Genomic DNA, 19,200 nt, shown 5'->3' on the forward strand with positions numbered 1-19,200 from the left:
TGGCTTCTATCATTTCCTCTCTGTTAGTGAGAATTAAGTCTAATATGGCTGATCCCCTTGTTCCCTTGTCTACTTTTTGGGAAACAAAGTTGTCTGCTAGGTTCATTAGGAACCTGTTGGATCTTCCACTTGGTGCAGAGTTTGTTTCCCAGTTGATGTCAGGGTAGTTAAAATCCCCCATTACTATTGTGGTGTGCTTCCTATGTACCTTAAGTTAGCTGACTAGCAAAAAGTTCATTTACTTCCTCTACTTGGTTGGGTGGCCTGTAGCACAGACCTATGGCAATGTCATCCCCCCCCCCCAACCTTTAATATTGACCCAAATGCATTCAAGATAGTTCTCATCATTGTGCTCTATTTCTGTAGAGATGTAGTTATTTCTTATATATAATGCAACTCCACCTCCTCTTTTATTTGGTATATTTCTTTTAAATAATTTAAATCCTTCTAGCTATATGTTCCATTTGTGGGTTTCATCCCACCAAGTTCTTGTAATGGCAGCAATATGGTATCTGCCCTCATTTACTTGAATTTCTAATTCACCCTGTTTATTCCTCATACTCTGTGCATTGGTGTATAGACATTTGAGTCCATTTTGATTGACCCTGTGTTTACTGTCTACATAACCTGTCTTACGGCTGACTGCCCCTATTTTCTTGCCACTTCTATGATTCACACACATGGTATGGCACTCACTATTAAATGCTTGGTTTTGCTTGACAGCATGAGTGATAATCTTACCCGCAGAAACATGTTACATGCACTGATAATCCTATGAGTTTTAGATTGCTGGGTACAGAAATATTCTCTGTCAATTCTCTGTCCCCGCTGTTCAGTTTAAATGTTTATCCAGAAAATCTATGAATTTAATTCCAAGTAACTCAGTCCCTTTCTTCGATGGGTGCAAACCATCTCTTTTGTACAGTTTTTCATTGGACCACCTGCAGGCATCATGACTAATAAAACCAAAGCCTTCCCTTTTATACACTATTCCTTTTGCTACACATTAAACTCTGCTACACGCTGGCCCTTCCCTTTTCGTTCCTTATATACTGGTAAAACCTCTGAAAAGATAAGCCTACAACCTACATTACTAAGTTCATACCCCAAGCTCTGGAAATCATTCTTCACAGAAAGTACATCTTTTTGGGACAGATCATTTGTGCCACGATGTATAATAGCATCAACGTCACAGTCCTTACTTGTATTCTTGACTATCTTAAGAATCTCTTGTCTCTGCTGGCAGTAGCACCTGGCAGACACCGGACCTCTTTTAAAACCTTCATATTCTTTCCTAAATTTACATCCCTTACGATTGAATTATCAACCAGAAGGTGACTTCTCTTTCTACATACCTTGATCATTTTATGTGACTGATGTGTGATACCTGGGTCCCCATTTCGCCTGTCCAAAGAAAGTTCTTCATTTTGGACCACGATCCCCTGCTTATTTGAGTCATCATTATCACAACTACCTTGACCTGTCTAGTGTCCCCATTAAGGTCAGCAAGGACGCTTTGTGTTTATGGTTCACAGCTCTCACCTTGCCAGATCCCACTGTTGTCCAGACTGCTCTTCTCCTGCAGGATCTTTGCAGTAGAGGGGGCTGATAGCGTGGCATCTCCATAGTGTGGAACGGCCGAATTGGGCACCTAATTTCTGCTTGGAGAGCACAGATTAGAGATTCTAGATAGGTAATCTGTCTATTAGACTAGTAATTTGTTTACAAAGGGGACAGTATCCAAATTTGAAAAGAGTACTGAGAAAGACAGGTGCAAAACAGCTATTACATTGAAGTAAGCGGGTCATTTTGAAATAAAATCACAATCTCAAGCACACTAATCCAGAATGTATTCTTGCTATTTTGGTTTATAGATATATGATTTGTGTGCCGTTAGGCACACAGGCTACTACCTAGTCCTCTCTAGTCAAGTATGATTTGGCAGTTAAAACATAATTTCTATACAAAACCAAGTAATTTGGACTACTATTCATAGCAAGTAGAGAGGACAGTAATAAATACGGGTTCACTAAAGGGATTTAAATTAATTATTTAAATTATTTAACAAGGATTTAAATTATTTATTGGCCCATATTAATGTATTGGCAAAAGTGCCATATACATCACGGTATATGAACAGCCAGCAAATATATAATGCAACTAAAATCTATTAGAAAAGTCCTAGAAACTTTTAAAAAGAGAATGTAAAAGTTTTTATGTGCTACACAAGTTTACTGGAAAAGTACTGTACTGAATAAAACATTTAATTTTTTTTCTTCTGAACTTTTTTCTCAGGGTTTTAACTGAAAGTTTAATGAAAGAAAATAGCAATATCCATTATCTAAATTTGTAAATACTGTTTTTCCATCTCTTGTCATATTCTAATATGCCAGAATAGATGTCAACTAAAAAGTGATAATTGAAAGCATGCCTTCTGAAAGCATGATCCTACTGGGGAACTATTTCTATTCTGTAGCTACAAACTGACAAACTTTAAAGAAGGCAAACTATATATTTAAAATATTTCAAATAGTCATATTCATTCAGTAATTAGTATAAGTACCTCAGGATTTTTTTAAAGCATCACACAGATATTCTGTCTAATACTTCTGACTGTATTATTCATCACAACAGGAAAAGCAGTCAGGGTATACCTGAATACATTATATGTGAATTGAAATGCTACTTCCCATGTATCAGCATTGAGGATTGAAAGGACAGGTTTTCCTCCAGAAAGTTGGAGAGCTTTCCCAGACAATGATGGGTTAAGTAAGTTGGGCAGGTGTGTGTGTTAAGATGTAACTTTTCATCTGTTGCTTTCAATTTTGCCAACTATTTAATACTTGCCAAATGTTATGCAAGTACAATCTGTAAGCAAATTAAATGCATATCAAGCTGCATGTTTCCATGGATTCTAATTAAATATGTCAAATATGTTGTACTCACTGGGTTAAATTTGGTATCGTGTAAACACAATTTGTAATGCTTTAAAACGTGTAGGAATAAAAACTTGTCTGTAAAGGACTATTCAAATCTATCATATCTCATTCTCTTCTACTTTTCCTTTAATGAATTCTTGGACCAGTCACTCAAAAAGAACTCTAAACAGTAATTGGAAAATGGTTTAGTGCAAGTTGATCATTAAAATATTGTCTAGTACATACATAATGGCAAATACATAAGCAGGCCTGTAGCACAGATTACAAAATGAATTTAAGTAAAAATGTTACATGTTTTCATCATCTGATTCATCCTCTTCTTTCAAAGATTCCTGTTAAGAAAATAAAATCATAGCTTAATTATTTACCTTTAAAAAAAAAAACTAATAAGCAACATAAAAATCAACAAATTTTCAGATAGTAAAATGCAAATTACTTATTTGATGTGGATTTATTGGATTAAACTAGATACAAATTCAAGAGCAGCCTTTCATTTTATATTTTTTCTGGGGGTTTTATACATTGTCTAATAATAGCCAACATTACATCAGAAATATACTTTTTTCTCCATAAGATTGAAATAAGATTTAATAAAAAAAATATCTTCCCAGTGATAGGACTATTTGGGGGGGGGGGTATATCTTTTCCAGGAAATATCCCTAGCATTATCTTTATCGTGTTTCATAAAGTTGCTAAGCTGACATTGTTTGAACATAGACACATTCTATTCTGGTGTTATTTAATATTTATTTAAGGTGGAGATTCTGTTTTACGATTGTTATAAATTACTGAGTCTTGGGATCTGAGCAGTATTTATTTAAATCTTTTCATTAACTGCATAATTAATTTTGATTCCTGAACTGTTTGAAAATATCTTGACAATATGGGAAAATATCTGGAATTGTATGAATTTAAAAACCATTTTCATTTGTTCCAAAGTTACCTTAGCATATTTCTCTGCTTCTTCTTTAACATCTTTGGGCACAATTTCATGTTTTCCTTTTGTTACTGTGAATTTAAAAAGAAGAACATAGTGTATAACTGGAGAATAAAATTCAATTCAGCAATAATTTCTTTAAACATTGTGTGAGTTGTATACCTCAAACAATGATCATCATAAAGATTAATATTAAATATCTAAGTTTAGAGCAAGACTTTACTTCCATTATTTAAGAAAATATTTTTTTAAAAGTGATAATTACTTTCTCCAACCCAACTTAGTTCAAGTTCAAAGGCTTTATCTTTTACTTCATCGTGGACTATGTAGATTCTAGAAGGGGGGAAAATGAGAATATAATTGTTACTTCAGGTAGAATGATATGTATTGTTTTACCCATATTTATGTGCAGCATATTCTCTGATTTTAAATAATATAAAAATTCATATATTTTTCATATAAACCAAGAATAAAAAGCTGTGCACAGGGATATTTCGGCCCATTCCAATTTGATGTCTAAGAGCCTCTGATGTCATTTAAACAGTGTGTCTAATTTATTTAAAAGTAGGATCTCCTGCCACATTGTCAGAAAAACAAATATTCCCATGCAAGCACTTCCTTTGGGAATCAGATCAAGATAAAAGTACAGGTAATTACAACTGTTCAAAAGTACGACGGACCTATTGGGGGCTAGTTATGACTAGATTCCAAGTTGTGAAAGTCTTCCCACCCTCACAGTCATATGACTAAACTTTGGTTGCTTGACTACAGGCCACATTTACAGACATTTGCAGTGTCCTATGTAATGTAATTGCATTTTACAACAGTTCTGCCAAAACCCAGCATTTAGTTTTCAGAAAAAGCACACTCTTAGTGAATCATTGGTTTGCTTAATGACAATGGCATTCACTTAACTGCCTCAAAAAAGTTGTAAAATCAAGTCTCACACGATTGACTCTTTTAACGAACATCATGACTTAAAACCATGAGGTCAGACTCCATTACATAAGTCAAGGACTACTTGTAATTATTTTTAAGCCTACAAGCTGGCATGAAAGTCACTTAAAAAAAAAACTTACATTTTTGCAACTTCTTTAACAGCATCACGGCATGTCATTTCTTTCATCTGTGGATGTATTATTAGCATTTTACTAATTAAGCACTATTGAAAAACAGTAGATTTCAAGACCATCAATTATAAAGAGCCTCAAAATGTATGGATATGTGTGAGAGTATATATGTATATAATTAATGCATAGTTTTTTAGTATAAGAATTACATTGTTTTAACTTCTACCCTCAAAACCAAGCTATATAGCAGTGATGGCAAACCTTTTTTGGCTCCCGTGTCAAAAGTGGGGGGAGTGCCGGAGTGTCGTGCACGGACGTGCCACAACCATGCTATGCAATGACCCCCCCCCCTGCGCACGCATGTGCAACCAGCACACACAACCCTACTTTTGGCACAGTTTCTTTGCCCTCCCCAGGCTCCAAAGGCTTTCTAGGAGCCTGGGGAGGGCGAAAACAGCCCCCCCCCCCCCCGAGCTTACCTGAAGCTCCAGAGGGCGAAAAATTGACCTACGGACAAACCGAAAGTCACTTCCTCTTTGCTCGTAGGGCTGGTTTTTGCACTCCGGAGCCTTCCTGAAGGCTCAAAACAGATCTACGGAGAACCCGGAAGTTTGGGAATTGTGACTTCTGGTTTGTCTGTAGGTCCGTTTTTCGCCCTCCAGAGCCTTCAGGGGTGTTCCCTAAAGGCTCTGGAGGGTGAAAAACGGACCTTGGACAAACCAGAAGTATGTTGTTGAACTTCTGGTTTGCCCGTAGGGCCAGTTTTTTGCACTCCGGAGGCTTCAGCCTCCAGAGGGCGAAAACAGCCTCAAAAGAAGGCCGAAGTTAGCTGGCCAGCGCACGCATGCGCGCTGCCCAGCTGACAGGGCAATGCCTCGCGTGCCCTGAAATTTGGCTCTGTGTGCCATCTGTGGCATGTGTGCTATAGGTTCGCCATCACTGCTATATAGGGTACTACACACCAGAAGAACTAGACACAAGGACAGTTTTTTCCCGAATACCATCACTCTGCTAAACTAATTCCCACAACATTGTCAAATTATTTATTAAGACTATTACTATTATTATTCTCATTCTTCCTATTACATAGTTCCTCCCACTTATGACTATAACCATGTTATTTGTATCTTTATGTTTTATATTGTTTTATATTTATATTTATTTTTTCCTAGTATGGATTGCTTATTAATAATCTATGACTATCACTAAGTGTTGTACTTTATGATTCTTGATGAATGTATTTTTTTTTCTTTTATGTACACTGAGAGCTTATGCGCTGGAGACAAATTCCTTGTATGTCCAATCACACTTAGCCAATAAAGAATTCTATTCTATTCTATTAAATAGTGCTCATGAAGGTTATATTCCATCTTGTACTAATTGGAATCAAATAAACGATGTGTTACTAAAGCTGTGATTTATTTATTTATTGTTGTTCAACCATTTCTGGGGTAGTATCAACTTCCTGAGATAGGACATATTTTAAAAATGTAAGTTTTGATACATATACATGTAAAATATAATTCTACCATGTCTGGATGGGATTGGAGAACCAAACTGGGAAGCTCCAGAAAAAAATCTGGAAGCAAATATTGGGAGGATATAGCTCATCTAGCCTATTACAGGTAATCCTTTGGTTATACCTGCAAATAGGACCAGGATTGCCATTGTTAAGTGATACAGTCGTAAATATGACCACACTGTTTAGCAACAATAATCCCAATATTCCCAATTGCTGCTTTAAGCCCAAAACACCTCAGCATAACCTCTAACCAACAGGAGAGAAATAATGTTAGAAAGTATTTCACAGAAAGTAGTAGAAGCTTCACACCAAGTTCCATTGGAGGTAGTACCTTAATCATCTGTAACTGAATTTATACATGCTTGGGATAAAAAAACAAAAAATGATAAAAAAAATAATAAAAAGAAAACAAAAACTTTAAAGAGCAGACTTGATGGAACACTAGGTCTTTTTCTGCCGTCAGTTTTCTGTTTCATGTGTATTAAATGGGAAGTGACATGAATCTTAGTTTTATTTTCATTTATTTTAATCTAAAGTAGACTGGCTGAACAGAAAATAATTCAGGCGCTATACATGTGCTTCTAACAACACTACAATGTAATCTTAGTTTCTTTGAATAAGTATAAATAAGGAATAGCAACTTCAATTTAGAAACAGAAGCTTTCACTCTATCTGTAAATGAAAAGTGGTCGGAAATGAATTCAAGCTATAGAAAGGAAAGCCATATCTTATAAAGTTTTGAGTGACATAGGAAAAAGTTTGCAAGGCACTAACGTTTCATATTGTGACTATTACCAAAGTTATCCCATCGCACACCTTTATATTTACTTGTTTAGTTTAATTGTGCAATGATTAAGGACAACTTTTTAGTGAGATTTTTCTTCCGTACGATTGAAATAAGACAAAGGGTGCAAAGGTAAATTCATTCAATGATTTATGTATACATATTACAATGATAGCAATACTTAGATGAAGTCTAGTTAGTATGGATAGAGTGGTTATGTCATTGCAAGTTAATGATTTAATTGCTTTTACCCTGTCAAAAGGACTGAAGAACTCTGGAAAACCAGAAGCACTTCCGTATAGATTTCCAGTTAATATCACATTTGTACAGAAGAACAAGAACTGCTTTTAGTATGTAATATGCCACAATATAGTCTTACCTGAAGTTTTTCAATCTCTGTCTTTGCAGCCTGTCTTGCTTTACCAATGGCACATCCCCAGTAACCCTGCAAAAAACAAAAAGGATGACATTCAAGAAAAATACCCCATTTTTTTTTATTATAAGATGCTCTGGACTATAAGGCACAGCTAGATTTTGGAAAGGAAAAAAAGAAAAAAATTCTGCCTCTGCTTCCCAGCAATTTGCCTCCTTGCAGCAAACAGCCTGATCAGCTTCACCATAGCCTGATTTAGCACAAGCAGCTGATTGGCGGTTAGATCTACCTCCCGGAATACCCTATCAGCTGTTCCAGGCAGCAGGGCTAGGCGGAGGTGTACCCACCACCTGGAATGGGCCAAAAATGGAGCTTGTGGAGGCCAAAAATGGTTTGCGCAGAGGTGGTGATAGATGGCAGCGGCAATGGACAGTGGTGACCCCCACAGCTGATAGATGGTATTCTAGGAGGCAGATCCAACACCAATCAGTGGTGGGATTCAAAAAATTTACTACTGGTTCTGTAGGCGTGGCTTTGTGGGCGTGGCAGGGGAAGGATACTACAAAATCCCCATTCCCTTCCCCCTCTCAAAATTTCCGCTACTGGTTCTCCAGAACCAGTCAGAACTGGCTGAATACCTCTGCTACCAATCAGCTGCTCTTGCTAAATCAAGCTGTGCTGAAGCTGATCAGGCTGTTTGCTGCAAGGAGGCAAATTGCTGGGAGGCAAAGGCCGAAGGGTGGTGACAGAAGGGCGGGCGAGGTTTCGGCAATATTTCTTATATAAGACACAGAGACATTTCCACCCACATTTTTTGGGGGGAGAAGTGCGTCTTATACACTGAAAAATACAGCAATCACTGAAACAAAACATATTTACAGATCATTGTTTAAAATGGCAGACACAATTATATATTTCATAAACGCACACACATAATTATCTGATTTCTCAAAACAGACCGTATTTTATACCATCTCCAAATTGGTGTCATCTAATAAACATCTATCAGTTTATTTAGAAGCTGCTTTAACAATATAACAATTCAGAGGATGATAGTGATGCAACAGTAGTAGCACTACTACTATTGAACACAAACATTTGAGGCAAGAGATGGAGGGAGAATTGAATCAGCAGATTTTTTGCTGCCTTTTCCAGTTGTAAATTAACTTCTAGCACACTGAGCAAAAAACAAATATCATTTCTGCCATCTTATTATAAAGTAAAAGCAGTAAATAAGAATTGTGGATTAATCAATTTAGTTTATATTCAGAATTAAGGTTACTACTGCCCAATGGGTTTTAATCTTCATCTGAATAGATAACTTTGCACTTTTGCTGTAGAGTAGAGCGCCTATGTGAGCAAACCTTAATTTTACCATGAACACAGTTGGAATAAAAGCTATTGGCATTTCAATTACCAGCTTATGATTTTAAGATAGTTATTACATACTTCTCAAAATTTTGTTCACTGTTAAATACATTTATATATTCACACCAATGATGGGTTGCCAATTTTTTTACTACCGGTTTGGGCCCCCTCAAATGCATGGGCAATGCTTCTGCGCAGAACTGGGCGGGTGGGCGGAGCCTCCAGCCACGGCTACTATCGGTTTGCCCAATCCGGGCCGAACCAGGAGCAACCCACCTCTGATTCACACTCACCTCCATTAATATGCTTTTCTGCTATGTTTTAATTACTTCTATTTTCACTAAGCTCATGGATATTCTTGGTTTTCATTTAAACAGATGTAATTCAAAATACTTACATATGAAACGCCTGATGGGTCTATCATGTAAAGCTGAGCACCCTCATCATCATCATAGGAACCTAACATGAAGCTGGAAAATCGAGGTTTCTTATTAGAAACTATTAGGGAGAAATATAGCACAATCTTCAATAAATTATAGAAAAGCAAAGTCCGCATCATTCATAGTTGTTTCACTGGTATAAACTATAGCCTGGGATTAAGCAGAACAGGATCTCTTGGCATAGAATAAAAGTTGCAGTTTCCTAAGACTATATCTAATAGTAAGGTATTCATAACAATAAACCAATCACTTATATTATCCTTCCAAATTAAAAAGATAATTTAGTCACGCTACTAAACTAGATAGTGGAGGATAAGACGACGACCATATGTATAATTTGGTACATTACTTCTTAAAACAATAATCTACATTCATTCATAGGTTTTCCTGCTTTAAATATGCCCTTTTTTTAACAGAACATGAATATGAACTAATTAACATCTTGGCTAGGGAGAAAGGTAGTTTGTATCCATCTGTTTTTAATTGATTGCTGTGAGCCACCTAGGATAGTTGTATGAGATAGGCAGACATGTAAGTTCTGTCAATAAATAAGGAGTATGTTGAGAACATATTGATTGAAAGCACGTGGAAGAGGCCTTCATCCTGAAGGATAGACAATGGCTAAAATGAAGATGTTGAGAACCAAGAAACATCCCTGGAAAAGGCAAACCATAATTATCTAGACAGAACAGAGCATTTGGAAATGATTCTGCACTTCTTCAACAAGGTCCGCCTATGAAATAAATTCTTGCTATTATCTAGAATTTGAAAATCAAGTAAATTGTGGTTTATTGAATAAACCTTAATTGAGTAAATTTTGTGTCACAAAATATGTGTTAACCTTATCACTGAGTAACATTCCTGAAGGTTTGATATTTTTTTAACAATTACCATTTTGAGTATCTTTTTGCAGACAGAAAAAATTCACTGAAATAGGAATCCATAATTTCTCTCAATAAAAATCTATCTGGGTGAACTGGGAATGTACTTTTTATATAATAAATTCTCTAAAGGTATCAGTTTATTGCCCCGTGTCCTCGTTGCTATTTTGGATGGTTTGTAGCTTTTCTTTCTACTTAATCTGTTTGCCCAAGAATCTATAATTATATTTGTTACTGCTATCGTTATTTAGAAAATATATGGTGAGCCTATAGATTCAGTAATTAATAGTTAAGGCATCAAGCTAGAAATCAGGAGTTGTAGACTCAATTTAGCCACAAAGCCAGTTGGATGATCTTGGATCAGTCACTATCTCTCAGTCCTAGGAAGGAGGTAAATGGCAAAAATCTCGCCAAGAAAACTGCAGAACCTAATTCAAGCAATTGCCAGCAGTGCAAAAACAAACCAAAACAATGTTATTTGCAGTGTGTTCACAGCTTTGAAAATTCTCTCAAGTCTGTAATAATCAAGTATAAGATCTACAGAATTTCAATACCATGAATACTGAATATAAGAAAAATGGATACCTGCAGCCAAAAGGTCTTACAGCACTATATAGAGTATAGGCATGTACATACATAGCCACTCTATCTGCAAGATGCTATAGGGAGAAAGGAAAATAATTTTAGAGAACCGAAAGTAATATTTCCATTTAAAATAAACTGAAATAAGTTCAAGTTATATTTCAGAAAGAAAAATGATGAGTCCCAAGGTCACCCACTCAGCCCTACCCTCTCTGTGTCATGTAGATGGGTAGGTTCAGAATGTTTTACTTTCCCTTGTTCAACTTTTCATGCTATCTAGAACAACAAACTGTAATTTAATTAGCTGTAATTAATTTCAAAACAAGGTAACTTCAAGCTATGGATTATAAATCTGGCTGTAGATTAGAGCTACTATAGTCATGCTATCCTGATTCGATAAATAATAAAGTATGGGAAACAAAAAGTTTCTAAAAAAAGTTCAATAATTTAATATGGTTTAGGTGTTTCTTAGCTGTGATAAAAAGTAGCTCTAATAAAACCATAACCTACTTTTAATGGAATATTATAACCGTAGTTGGATCTAAAGTTAGAAGCTTCTTCTCTTGCTATGTCAGCCAAAGATCGGGCATCAGCGAGGAGTCCTGCTACTGCCTGAAATATAGAAGCACATTTCACAACCTAAGCAGGCAGGAATTTGAAACTCAACATGCCAATCTCTACACCTCATTCTGACAGTATCCTTTATATCAGGAATGTGATTGCCAGGCACGTTTTGAGAACTGGATAAACCAGAACTTCTGCCTCTACAAGATGAAGTCCCAACTGCTTCCTGGTTACAAGTTGAAAGTTACATGTTGTTTATCCAAGACACAGTTTAATTATAGGATTGTTTCTATTAAAACTTGAGTTAAGTCTCTCATGAATCAAGCTTGATATTTTTGTGCTTACATGGACATATCTATGTTGTTTTCTTGGCATTAGTACAGAAGTAGTTTACAGAAGTTTTTTTTTAAATGTCCAAATCTACCAGGAAACCAAGACCTATAGGTTAAGTCTCTAATGAAGTTCCTAATCACTCTGACCAGTTTTTTAATATGAGCAAAGATCAATTAGGTGCTGGCACTTAGCCATATGCTAAATAATAAGTAAATACCAACTCACCATTCCTACATGTCGGTCAACATTAAACAAACGTTTATTGGATCCTTCCTCATACAGTTTGGATAGAACTAATTTTTCTACTCCAAAGACAACACCATCTTTACATCGTATCCCAATTGCTGTACTGAAGAGAAAATAAAAAATAATAATTGGTCAAATATAATTTATTTCATTGCATTTAGTTTGATATGATTTGTATTGCTATACAGATTAGAGGCTAGGCTGCATGGCCAAAATTGCCTCTTCAAACTCTTTAATTGTCTGAAGTATGGGGATACTTGAGTAACCTAATAAAAAGAAAACACCTTAAAGGAATTTAATTTTAAAATCTAAATCTAAAATAGTGAGTTGATTTAATAACTATTTAAGTAAAACAGTCTTGATTAAAAAGTAAATTATTGAATAAAACATTTTAGTTTTAAAATATGCACAGCTACAGGTTAGGTAATAAGCAATGGTTCTCGGCAATTCTCCTGGATAATCAAATTTTAAATAAGTACACTATGGGATTAACCCTATAAAGATGTGCTATATAAAAAGCAGATATATGAAAAAATGTATAAGCATGCAGTATTTTTAAAAAATATAGGTGAAACTCAGGAGCGCCCCTGTGCCTTCCATTTCAGTTTGAAAAAAACGCAATAGTAAAACCAACAGCCTACCTACAACAACTCTTGATGTTCTATCACAGTACCATTTTATTTTAATTTTAATATTGCTCACTTCTCAGTGTCGCTTGTTGAGATGGGTAGCCATGCAAACTGAATGAAAAACTGACTGCAATCAGGTAGTCTTTGTCACATGCCTATTCCAGACTGCAGTGAAAGCCTAGTGAAGTGCATGACAGATCCCTGGAGAAAATCCCAAGCTCCTCCAGGACTCCAACAGGGTCCATCAGTCATCTCAAGCAAGCCAACTCAATAGGCCTTCTCTATTAGGCTTTATGGTTGATATATGCTTTCTTGAAATAATTAGATAGATTAACTGAAGTCTCCGTACAGTGACTTAGCTGCAACGTAAATTCATTTTTTATATTTTGTTTCTAAGGTTCAAATAAAAATATTACAAACAATATTTAAGTTATTTGGACTAGTGGAACCTACAAAAGTAACTGACTACATTATTGTAGAGTACAAAAATTCAAATCTTACCTGCTGTTTTCGACAGCTTTCATAGCATACTCTACTTGAAATACTCTGCCATCTGGAGAAAATGTGGAGGCTGACAGATCATACTGTAAGAAAACAAATTAGATTTCTTTCTAAAAAGTAAAAATAATAGAATTGTATTCATTGGTCTTTCATTGCATCAATACCTGAATATCCTCCAGAATCAGAATTATAGGGGAAATGGGTGGAATAAATAAATAAATAAATAAATAAAAATACAATATTTAATGGTTTCCCACTATTAAAACAAGAGGTTCCAAAATGCAAAGGAATTCTGTACTTATTAAACAAATGTAAACACAGAAGACAGTATTCTTTATTAGCCCCATATGAGAATAAAAATACAACTCTAATCATGTTTTCTAAAAAAATCACTCATTTAGACTCAATAGTATTTACTCTCCAGAAGGAAGAATGTAAACTTCAGCCTTAGGGTATAGTCCTAAAACATTTATTCTGATTAGCAACACGTGGGTCTCAGATGAAACTATCGGAATAGCCAAATGAAAAAAAGCTGCAAACAGGAAGAAGCAAGTAGATTGGATGCAGATTTCTGAAGAGCATTAAGGAAAGGCAACAAATTCTACTGGGAACTTTGCAAACAGCTAGAAGAGGATTGCATGATGGGCTTATCAGGAATGTACTTGTCAAAGTCAAAAAGGATTTTACTGCTTTTTGCTTTTCATAAAGCAAAAAAGGGAAAGAATGGTGACCAACAAGGTGGCAAGTATATATAAACAACTCCATGCCAGCAGCAAAGAGGCTCAGCCTCTCAAGGATGAAGAAAGGGAAGAAACAGAACTAGCCGTCCTTCAGGAAGAAGTTGTGTAGACTATGAGTCAACTGCCAATAAGGCCCAGGTGTTGATACCATCCTGGCAGAATTGCTGAGATCTGTACCACCTACAACTATTACAGCCTTTTGTCAAAAAGTTTGGAAAACAAACATGTAGCCACAGGATTCAATACGATCATTCTATTGACAAAAAAGGGCCACTTTAAGGATTGTTCCAATTACCAACATACCTCATATTAGCAAAAGAGATTGTGTTATAGAGTAGACTGCTTTGTCTCTGAGCCACATGGCTCCAACCTGGAAGCGAGTATCATTTTTGGAGTAGCTGCAATGAATTGTGCCTGTTCCAAAAATGGTACAAACTTTCCAGGTTGGGACCATATGGCCTAGAGACAAAGCAGACTACTCGTCTTCCCTCATACAAGCTCCAGAAGATCTTCTAAAAGTACGTGCACAATCAGTAACTGGGAGTGGGGAGGAGGGTGTGGGACCCAGTGGTGGGGGGACCCAGGACGAAGGCATGCAGGGAACCTAAGGGCAGCAAGTGGAGTGTGGGATGCCTCAGGTGGGCAGAGGCCTTGGGAGACCTGAGGCAGGGAGCAACTCTGTGCTCTGCTTAACAATCATATCGGGGAGCAGGGATGGGGTTGTTACACAAAACCATAATGTAGTCATCTCGCTTAACAACCATCATAATTTGTGACTGTGATGGGCAGTCTCCATTATGGTCATAAATTGAGGACTACCTGTATAATATTGCCATTTATATATAATCATCTTTCACATTTTACTATGTAGTAACAATAACTTGCCTGACTCCTGGGCAGATTTACACCATCTTGCTTACTTAATCTTAACTGTTATTGATTAATAAATAGTATTTTTATCCACTCTTCTATATAAAAACAGATTATTTTAAATATCAGTCCATAGCTGGATCTTCCCATCATGCTAAATTCTGGTATTCTTATTTTTGAATTACAATTTATATGCCATAAACCCTGGTTTACAAATAATCATACCTTGGTTCAAACAACACGCTAAGCAAAAACAAATGTGCCCATATATTTTACATTCTTCCAATCAGGAAATATGAAAATATTAGCTTTGCTGAAACTAAGTTTGCTTGTAGTGATTTACATATGACTGGCTGACATAAATGAACAGCAACCCCTGCTGGTAAACTAAGCACAGCAATCAGTTGCTTTAACTTTTCCAACTGCAATTTTTTATGCTTAGAATCATTTCACAGATTATGGAAATCCAGATTAATAGCAGGTGTTGAGAGTACTATTAGATTCATATTAATTTTCACAAAATCATATTATATTGTATTTTGAGGCAGACAAGTCCAAATCTGCCCCAGTTCCCAGTCCATAAAGCACCCCCAGCCATTGTAAATATTCGTATCAAGTCTCTGGTCACATAAATGAATGTCAGGATCAGATTTCTGACCCATTGCAAGGTTTGTGGTGACAACTGCAATTTGCATTTTTTGTGGATTTCCAGCAAAAGCAATTACACTCTAATAGGTTCATTTAACGAGCATGGCATTCACTTAATGGTTATTGCATAGAAGGCCACAAAAAGTAGTTCAAGTCACATGTGTGCCTTGACAAATTTATTTAATGGAGACAGTGACTGACCCATCACATTAAACTTTCAACCAACATCCTTCATGATGCCCAAACTCTCCAGCCAGTATGACTATTGAAAATTTTGATGAGTGGGTATATAGAGAATACAGGTTGAGGAAAATCATGCTTTTTACACATTTTACATTATTAAATGCATCATGATTTACAGAATGAAATGAATTATTTGGCTCCATCAGCACAATGGGCTGAAAGGGACAAAGTATTCTTAGACTGAATTCCTCTAAGATAAAGTTGGTTTTTGTCAATAAAAAATCAGTGACTTTTGCCCTACTAGTTATTCTGAATGAAGTGGAACTCTACCTGAAAAGGTTGATTCAAAATCTGAAGATCCTAGACTTGTGCCTATTGCTTAAGTAGCAGGTGAAAGACCTGTCCAGCTTTGGCTCTTTTGTCTATTATGAGCTACCTGGATCAAGAAGAATTGATAATAGTAACTAATACTCCGATCACTAGAGTTAACTCTTGACTTATGACCATAATGGAACTTGTCCATCACAGTCATGTTACGAGGGTCATAAACGTTTAGTCAGATGATCGACTTGATTTTACAATCTGTTTTGCAACAATCATAAGGCAGCCACCAGGGTTGTTAAGTGAATGACAGTTGTTAAGGTATACCAATGGTTTGCTATGGGTGCACTTTTGCTAAAAACATGGAAGTAAATGCAGGATTTTGGCAAAACCAAACATGGCAATGTGATCACAAAATGGGACAAATGGTTGTAAATGGAGCCCGGTTACTGTGTTCCCAAAGTTTTATTATGTGACCATTGGAACTTTGAATCCAGGTCATAAATAGTTCCAAGCAGGTCTGTCATAACTTTGATGAGTTGTAAGTCAAGAACTACCTTTATCTCACTGATTAGTGTAATGTATTCTACATCTGACAGCATTTGGAGACAACCTAGAAGTTTCAGCTGGTTCAATATGTGGTAGCAAGTTTACTCACAGGACAATTCCATCATAACAACATGACAGCATTAGGAAAGTTATTGCTCTGGTTACCTTTAGGCTTCCAGGCCTAATTCAAAGTGCTGGTGACGATTTACAAACCTTTTATCATGAATCACTGTTTTTCCCCAAGATGGAATCTACCTGGCCAGTAAGAATATAGTAAGATTTGTCTACTTGGAGTTCCCATTCTGCAGGAGGAAAGGAGGTCATGGACTAGGCAAAAGAGTATCATTCCAACTCTTCTTTGTAACTCCTTGCCTATGAGGATTTGCACTATTTTCATCTGTCATATGCCATGTTTTGAGGTATTTGGCAAATACCTCAAATTTGCCAAATAGCATAACACAAATTGCCAACTTGAATTCCCTTCAATTAGTTAACAAGCTTAACCAAAACAAACAAATTATGAGCAGATCACATATATGATTGCAATTGGTTAATTTGTTAAATAAACTATGGATTAACATTTGGCACACACCGTACTGTATTCACACATAACAAATTGCCTAATGACACCAATATTTTAGCCTAGCATGTTTACGAGCATAAGTAAACTGAAGAATTTGTTGATAATGGTATCTGAGAATTTTAAAAATGACTGGACAACTATATGAAGAAGGGTATTATAATGGCTTATTTTTTTATGACTGTTTACAACTTCCTGAAAAACAGGCAGCATTTCTTAAACATTTCCTAGTATGCAGCACTGGTGGGAAAAAACCTATAGTTATTGCCTGCCTGTCATCCTCATGAGGTACAGCATGAATCAAGCTGAATTAAATATAAATATATAAAGAATAGTTGCTGGAATTAAGTATGTCTAATTTAATGAAAAGACGGTCTAGGGTAGACATGATAGCAGTGTTCTAATATGTCAGGGGCTGCCACAAAGAAGAGGAAGTCAAGCTATTCTCCCAAAGCACCTGAGGGCAGGACAAGAAGCAATGGATGGGAACTAATTAAGGAGAGAAGCAACCTAGAACTGAGGAGAAATTTCCTGACAGTTAGAACAATTAATCAGTGGAACAACTTGCCTCCAAAAGTTGTTGTCTATTCTGAATAAATCACTTAAGGTCTAGTGTGTCTTGCAAGTCCAGAAAAATGATGCATCATACACACACAGTTAATGTGCTTTCTGGAAAAAGAAGTTATCATACTCATAGATGATGCTATCAAAATGTGTTCAACCAATAGCAAACAGGCTTACTCTCCTCTAATTTGGCACCTGGCAAACCCCCCCCCCCCGCCTCATTGAGGAACTCCTACCTATCCTAGGAAATACAACAACCCACCCTGTCTTCAAAAGCTGCCACTTGGCTGGTTACTAATAGCAAATGAGACTAAAGTTCTTAGGTAAAAACAATGTCCAATTTTTCACTCTGAAAGATGACAAGCGAATTAATAAAAGGACAGTCGCTCGTGAACTGGATACATTCCCCCCCAACTAGTAACTAGATGATTGGGGCTTTCACTTTCAAGATTCTCAGCCCACACCGCCCATTAGGGAGCAAATTGGCAGGAAAGCTTTGAAACCGAAGAGGGACGTCAATAGGCAAGCCGTACTTTGATGGCCTTGTCAATGGAAACACAAGGGATGCCAAGGCTTGGAAGCGTTTTAGAAAACCCTCTGGAAAGTTCCCAGGCCGAGGCCCACTCTATTCCAGGGAGGCCCGTGCCTCCCTTCCCCCTCTCCGTCAGATTCGCCTTCCGCTTTCGATTTTCTTCTGTGACTCAGCACCGCCATAAGCACCCCAATTCTCCAGACAACGGCTGATGACGTCATGGAAAGCGCGTGGCTCCCTCGCAGACCCCGTATGTGCAGAGCATTTCGTCTTCTCATCCCCCCCCCCCCAGCGCCCCTCTTCTCCCACCTTCGAAATCCGCCCCCTCCAACTTCGCCGGGGTGACCAGGGTCAGCTTCCTTCCCCGCTTCTTTCTCCGGCTCACTTACCCCGGTGCCGATGGAGCTCATGGCGGAGGAAGCCTCAAAACAAACCACCCTCTTAGCTCCTACCCGGACTTTTCCTCTCTCTCTTTTTTTTTTTTCGCCCCTTCAGATGGTCACCCACTCGCGCGTCTCAGTCGCTCTTCAACAACGCGCACGTCCATTGGACGCCGCCTCCAAGCGCCTTGACTAATGACTTCTTCCAGTAGGCTTACGGACCCGAAGAGGTGGAGCCAACCGCACAAAGTATCGGGTGCGCGCTCACGAAAGGATCGCCGAGTCACTGCGGAGGTTTTCAGGTGCGCGCGCTTCATAGAAAAAAATAATGATGGAGTGATATTCAGTATAGGAAGCCGGAACTACAGCGCCCGGCTAGCTCAGTCGGTAGAGCATGGGACTCTTAATCCCAGGGTCGTGGGTTCGAGCCCCACGTTGGGCGGTTGTTCTTTTTCTCATTTTTCCTTCCAGAATAAAATTTAGGGATCAAAACTAATGATATCAATAAAATCAAAAGCAACAGTAGCTCAGGAAATTTTACTAGATTCATTGGGTTTTCTGAGTAGATGTCCATAACAATGGGCTTGAAACCTGTTTCTATAGTAGTGAGGGGCTGGCTGCTAAAGTGGCACACAATTGAAAGTAAATCAGGAAGACTGTAATT

At 37.2% G+C, this 19,200-nt stretch overlaps 1 protein-coding gene and 1 non-coding gene across 2 annotated transcripts; one reads left to right on the forward strand and one right to left on the reverse strand.

Annotated features, from left to right (window-relative positions):
- Positions 1-3,108: 3,108 nt before the first annotated feature.
- PSMA3 (proteasome 20S subunit alpha 3) lies at positions 3,109-18,770 on the reverse strand. Its single transcript, XM_032236121.1, has 11 exons — positions 18,546-18,770; positions 13,170-13,252; positions 12,019-12,142; positions 11,407-11,508; positions 10,900-10,973; positions 9,391-9,463; positions 7,632-7,697; positions 4,956-5,002; positions 4,142-4,209; positions 3,883-3,947; positions 3,109-3,271 (listed from the first exon to the last, which is right to left on the reverse strand). The coding sequence occupies exons 1-11, from the start codon at positions 18,564-18,566 to the stop codon at positions 3,227-3,229; spliced, it is 768 nt and encodes a 255-aa protein (XP_032092012.1). The 5' UTR covers positions 18,567-18,770; the 3' UTR covers positions 3,109-3,226.
- A 135-nt stretch (positions 18,771-18,905) lies between these two features.
- Positions 18,906-18,978, forward strand: TRNAK-CUU. The gene has a single exon. It is a non-coding gene; the product is annotated as a tRNA-Lys (tRNA).
- Positions 18,979-19,200: the final 222 nt, after the last annotated feature.

This window comes from Thamnophis elegans, chromosome 1 (genome assembly GCF_009769535.1).
Source record: "Thamnophis elegans isolate rThaEle1 chromosome 1, rThaEle1.pri, whole genome shotgun sequence".
In the NCBI taxonomy this organism is placed as follows: domain Eukaryota; kingdom Metazoa; phylum Chordata; class Lepidosauria; order Squamata; family Colubridae; genus Thamnophis; species Thamnophis elegans.